Genomic DNA, 6,295 nt, shown 5'->3' with positions numbered 1-6,295 from the left:
CTTTCTTGAGGTGAGGGGCCCAAAACTGAACACAGTATTCGAGGTGCGGCCTCACCAGTGCCGAGTACAGGGGCACGATCACTTCCCTACTCCTGCTGGCCACACTATTTCTGATACAGGCCAGGATGCCATTGGCCTTCTTGGCCGCCTGGGCACACTGCCGGCTCATGTTCAGCCGGCTGTCGACCAATAATCCCAGGTCCTTTTCTGACAGGCAGCTTTCCAGCCACTCTTCCCCAAGCCTGTAGCGCTGCATGGGGTTGTTGTGGCCGAAGTGCAGGACCCGGCACTTGGCCTTGTTGAACCTCATACAATTGGCCTGGGCCCATCGATGCAGCCTGTCCAGGTCCCTCTGCAGAGCCTCCCTACCCTCAAGCAGATCAATGCTCCCGCCCAACTTGGTGTCATTTCAGTAGGACAAGCCCTGGAAACCAACCTCTGGAAAACATAGAAGCTATGAGACAAGATTTCTCTGTAAGCCTCTGCTTAAAGTAGTTTGGGAGTGAAGTCTCCATACACATACAGAAACTGCATGTTTTAAACTTAGAGAAAATTCACCTTTCTCAGCCCCAGTCAGTGGAGACAGGGGATGCTTATTTCAGGAGGAAATCCTAAAAGCAGTCTCCATTTCCCTTCAGTAACTTCAGAAAAAACGTAAAGGGAAAGGGGCCACCATGCCGAGAGTCAGCCTTCTGGAGCTGACCAATTCCAAATATGCACTTTCATAAATGACTGGTCATGCCACATGGATGCATTTAAAACAAATAAGAAATTCTCCTCTCCAGTTCCTGCCCTTGGTTGTAAATGCAAAAATTTCATCATGTACTTGTAGAAATCAAGAGCTAAACAGAAGTTTGCAAATTCCTTTTCACTAGCTATAAATGCAAAATAAAGAGGCAATGCTTAAGTTATTCTTTTTTGGAACAACAGAAGATAAAATGAAGAAGCAAGGCATGTATGCTCATCTGCAGAATAACATTGTATTCTTCACAAATATCCAAGAAAAGAACTTAGACGGAAATAATTAGCAATGTTTCTGAGAGTCTTTTCAGTAAGCATATTGTCTTTCTACATATTACAAGCAAATCCAGACCTACCACTGGAGCAAAGGTAGGTGTACGCCTACATGCACAGTAGATATCTCTATTTAGAAGTCTTCTGGGATAACTGAAACTTTTGAAAGATCTGCAGTGCCAGTAATCAAGTACATCCAAGCTGTGGCAATGCAGTGCATTTCTCAAGTTTGTACAGCAGGCAAGATTATGGATAAATGCAGTAATATTAGGAAGACGAACCAGCAAGTAGTTTATTTTTTTCATATCTTACCTGCAGCAAGCACCTATCTCGAAAAGTGTAGCCTATCAATTTGTCCAAATGCATCAGACACTGATGGTAGCGGACATGGTGGGTGAGGACAGGAAGCATCATTGCGTGCTAAAAAACAATTGCAATAAGGAAAAGCATTCAACTTCAGTGTACAGAGTACTCAGCTAAGCTATAAATACAAACACTTTCCATTTGCCACAACACTGAGTTTTACTGTTTTCGTTTAAATGAGGCAAAAAAATAATCATAGTTTCCCAACCTTCATCATCAGAGCACTTAATTAAATCAGATGTGTCCATCTGCATAATCACAGTGGGGGAACAGCACCACCCAGGCTAAATAAATAAATACAGAAAACCAGTCTTCTACTTAAGTATTTTGAATGAGGTAAAAAGAAGTCTGGTCATCAGTAACATCAAATTTCAATAAGCTGTGATTGAATACGATGCTGTACGTTTGTACCTTCTCATTTAACATCCTGCAGTTTTAGGTTAGTACCAAAGATGAAGAAGGATCATTTCCCCTCTGCCTCATAACATTAGGGAAGAAGCACTTTATACCACTTTAACCAGCTTTCACCAAACAACAGTAGCTACTTGATTTTCAAGCACAGTTATTAGTGCCTTGCATCATTTCCTTCTGAGGAAGAATTAAGGGCTTTTTGAAATGCTGTAGTCTGGCATTTCCTGGCTTAATGTGCTAAAAAAATATCAAAAAGGTTGCTGTTTGATCATCTAGGAAACAGATAATGTTTTTCTGTTGGGGAAAATTTCAATAAAATTTTAACTTACTCTATGTTGCGACAATGAACGTCTCCCTCTTTCAGTGTTGTAATGCAGGAATTCTACATTAATATTGACTTTGGATGGATCTGGGTTGAAACAAGCAAATAGTACAGTTTATCAGTACAGTAGTACAGCAAGTATACCAACATTAAAAATCTTGCGTAAGAGTGAAAAGTAAGAGCTTTAAAGAATTTTATGCATGTGACTGTTTTTGTGACACTGATATCAAATTTCAGTTCTTCTAATCATTCCTATTAGTGACATGACACGAATATATTCAAAAGAATGACGTGTTTTAAGGGAATCAAAATCTGAAGGCTATCACTATTAATTTCAGAAAGAAGAATGTGTATGATTACAGAAGATGAGTGTATAGTGTGGAGAGATGCAAGAAAAACAAGCATACAAACCAGATGATGTACAATTTACAGAATAAACGATGTTATGGAATTCTGCATGTCATTAAAGAAAGAACAGCAGAAAATACAAACTGGTGAATGTTACGAGATCGAGAAGTTAAGAATAACCAATGCAATACTTTCTGTTTAAGTAAAAGATTGTGAAATTCTTGAGAACTGAACACATAGCTGGAAGGTAATCACAGAATCGTTTAGGTTGGAAAAGACCCTTAAAATCATTGAGTCCAACTGTAAACCTAACACTGCCAAGTTCACCACTAAACCATGTCCCTAAGTGCCACGTCTACATGTCTTTTAAATACCTCCAGGGATGGTACCTCAACCACTTCCCTAGGCAGCCTGTTCCAGTGCTTGAGCAACCTTTTGGTCAAGAAATTTTTCCTCATGTCCAATCTAAACCCCCCCTGGTGCAACTTGAGGCCATTTCCTCTCATCATTGCTACTTGGGAGAAGAGACCAACACCCACCTCACTACAACCTCCTTTCAGGCCTTCTACAAAGTGAGCAATGCGGTCTCCCCTGAGCCTCCCTTTCTCCAAGCTAAACAACCCCAGTTCCCTCAGCTGCTCTTCATAAGACTTGTTCTCTAGACCCTTGTCCTGGTTTTGGCTGGGATAGAGTTAATTTCCTTCTTAGTAGCTGGTACAGTGCTGTGTTTTGGATTTAGATGAGAATAATGCTGATAACACACCGATGTTTTAGTTGTTGCTAAGCAGTGCTTACACTAGTCAAGGACTTTTCAGCTCCCCATGCTCTACCGACTGAGAAGGCTGGAGGGGCACAAGGAGCTGGGAGGGGGCACAGACAGGACAGCTGACCCAAACTGGCCAAAGGAGTATTCCATACCATGTGATGTCGTGCTCAGTATATAAACTGGGGGAAAGCTGGCTGGGGGGCTGCTGCTTGGGGACTTGCTAGGCATCGGTCAGCAGGTGGTGAGCAATTCCATCGTGCATCACTTGCTTTGTATATTCTTTTATTATTATTACTACTTCATTTTATTTTATTTCAATTATTAAACTGTTCTTATCTCAACCCATGAGTTTTCTCACTTCTACTCTTCCGATTCTCTCCCCCATTCCACCGGTGGGGAGTGAGCCACTGTGTGGTGCTCAGTTCTCAGCTGGGGTTAAACCACGACAACCCTTCACCAGCTTCATTGCCCTTCTTTGGATGTGCTTCAGCACCTCAGTGTCTTTCTTGTAGTGAGGGGCCCAAAACTGAACACAGGATTCGAGGTGCGGCCTCACCAGTGCCGAGTACAGGGGGACAATCACTTCCCTACTCCTGCTGGCCACACTATTTCTGATACAGGCCAGGATGCCATTGGCCTTCTTGGCCACCTGGGCACACTGCCGGCTCATATTCATCCAGCTGTCAAACAACACCCCCAGGTCCTTTTCCACCAGATGGAAGTAACTAGTTAACAGCAAGAAAAAAAACTCTCTGGATCTCTGATTGGCAGAAAAATGTAAAACCACTCCAAGCAAACTGAGTAAGTGTAAATGAAATTTTATTTTGTTACCATGTCACTCATTTAGAGTTTTCTTAGTATAATTTACAAGCTAGGGGAACACCCCTCTTATCTCCATATAAACTGTGCAGGTGTGCTTCCTATGTCTTCCTTCATAGAAGGAATTCATTAAAAAAAACCAACAACAACAAAAAACCACCCCAAAAAACTTGTTTCATGGGACAACTCTGCTTCCCTGCCTGTATGTTCCACTGCACTAGGCAGAAAGAGTCCCTCAAGCAAGGTTTAATACTCTTTATACCAATACATGTGGCCCTGTGTTTGAAGACTGAAATATAAAGTTTTAGATTTTTATCAGCTGTCGTGCAGTGAATGAAGAATTGACATCTCCCTGGCAGCACACCGAAGGCCTTTAATTTGACTCTTGCAGTTACACTGACAAAGTGCTGCTTTCATGGCACTAAATGCTTGATTGATTCAATTAACGTGCATCATGTCGGATTATAGCTATTTGATGTTTCTGATGTTTTATGTATTTATCTTTTTATAAGAAAATAAAACATATGCTTTAAAAATTGTATTAGGCTAAAGAATGGCTAGCGATTAAAAAAAAGTCTCCTGAAACCATATGGCCACAGGAGCTATCCCATAACCTTGGTACTTGCATCTGGTTTTAAACATACAAGTAACTTCTTTTTTTGTTTTTAAATATATATTATTTTTAACTATGATGCATGTTCTTTTCTTGCTGCAGCTGACATGGCAAGGCAGAGACTCTCTCAGGTGCCCCCAGCTACTGCCACCATCCCCCAGGCTGGCAGACACTCCTGACCTGAAGCCACTAAGAAGAACCAGGTGAGCTGAAACATTTTGAAATGCATCATTTCTCTCCTCACCCTGAACACTTAACACAGCTGTTGAGGGCACACCCGCAACAACACAGGCAACAATGGGGGGGTGTGTGGGGGGAGCATGTGGTACATTCTCAGCATGGCCCCATCCTGCCAGACTGCATAGTAAGTGCTGCCCGGCTTAGTGGCCAAGTAGTGCACTCCATCTACTGGTAACTTCAAGTGAGCCAGGCACAACACAGGCATTTTACATTTTTGGAACATTTCACTCGCCCTTTTTCCTCCCCCTCCAAGCGGTTCATTTCTGAGACTGCAAAGACCAGTGTCATTACTGATATGTGGAACTTAGAGCAACTATAAGCTATCAGAGTGACTTAAAAGAGTTTCACTCCTCTAAACGGCAATGCTTTTAAAGGCATTCATTTTAAATCACTGCACTTTAGCTCTGCCCACAGGGTTGATTTATGTGTATTTAGTTCTAGTCATCTTTAATCTGAGAAAAAGCATGTAGCGACAGCAGCAATCTTTCATTTTACAGACATACAGTTTGCCTACTCTTGGCCTCTCAAAGAAATCAAATCAAAGGACCCTCATACCAGAACTGGCTGATTTAGATGTTATGGCTGCAGATGGGCACAAAAACATGAAATAGCTTTACTTTCATCGTTCTTTGGTGTTCTGCTGTCCTTCAGCAACAAAATGAAACAGGAATATCCAAGAAGACATTAAGAGATGAATCACAGAAGGTATTATGAATAACACAGAACTGTTTCAAAAGCTCTTAAATTAGAAATTTACACTGTTTACTTAACCTGTAAAAGTAGATACAGTTCCCAACAAAGAAATTAGAAAAGTGCTGTAACTTTCCTCAGCTATGTGAGAAGATACTGTTCCACTATTCTCTTTCTTCGACTTCAGAAGCAATAGTAGAATCACAAGAAATGTTTTAGACAGAAGAACAGCAATTTTACTTATTAGCATTTCTCTCCCATTAGAATTTCCCCTTTGGCTTTACCAGACTTCTAAGATAACAACGGGATTTCTATCTATACCTTTGCCTAGCAACCCCCAAAGTTTATACTTCATACTGTTAAGTTAATATTAAATTGTAAGCATTTAATTCTTAAATAACATCTCCAAAACAACAGCTAAAAAAAAATGATGCAAGTATACCTCTAGTATATTTATTTGGCTGTTATAACTACTTGATTTTTACTAATACAATATTATATAAAAATTGCACTTATTTTTATCATATCACAAAGATGGTGGCTGTCAACTGCTTCAGAATAGGATCTGGTAGAGACCTGTACCTTGCAGATGTCATGTATATGAAACAGAGTATCTGAAAGAGATCTTCCTACTGAGGGTCACCTGTTTTAATCCAAAACGACGCCCATCTACAAGAAGGGCCGGAAGGAGGATCCGGGGAACTACAGG

The 6,295-nt window shown here is 41.0% G+C and overlaps 1 protein-coding gene across 1 annotated transcript in view; it reads right to left on the bottom strand.

Moving 5' to 3' along the window:
• Positions 1-6,295, bottom strand: part of DROSHA (drosha ribonuclease III) — a 74,784-nt gene that overhangs the window by 30,267 nt on the left and 38,222 nt on the right. Inside the window, exon 17 of the mRNA XM_019472044.1 lies at positions 1,327-1,434. Coding sequence (XP_019327589.1) covers positions 1,327-1,434 — 108 coding nt within the window. The remainder of the gene's footprint in view (positions 1-1,326; positions 1,435-6,295) is intronic.

Source organism: Aptenodytes forsteri, unplaced genomic scaffold, assembly GCF_000699145.1.
Source record: "Aptenodytes forsteri isolate BGI_AS27 unplaced genomic scaffold, ASM69914v1 Scaffold81, whole genome shotgun sequence".
Lineage (NCBI taxonomy): Eukaryota > Metazoa > Chordata > Aves > Sphenisciformes > Spheniscidae > Aptenodytes > Aptenodytes forsteri.
The sequence above is the reverse complement of the archived record's forward strand: the minus strand, read 5'-3'. Positions and strand labels throughout refer to the sequence as shown.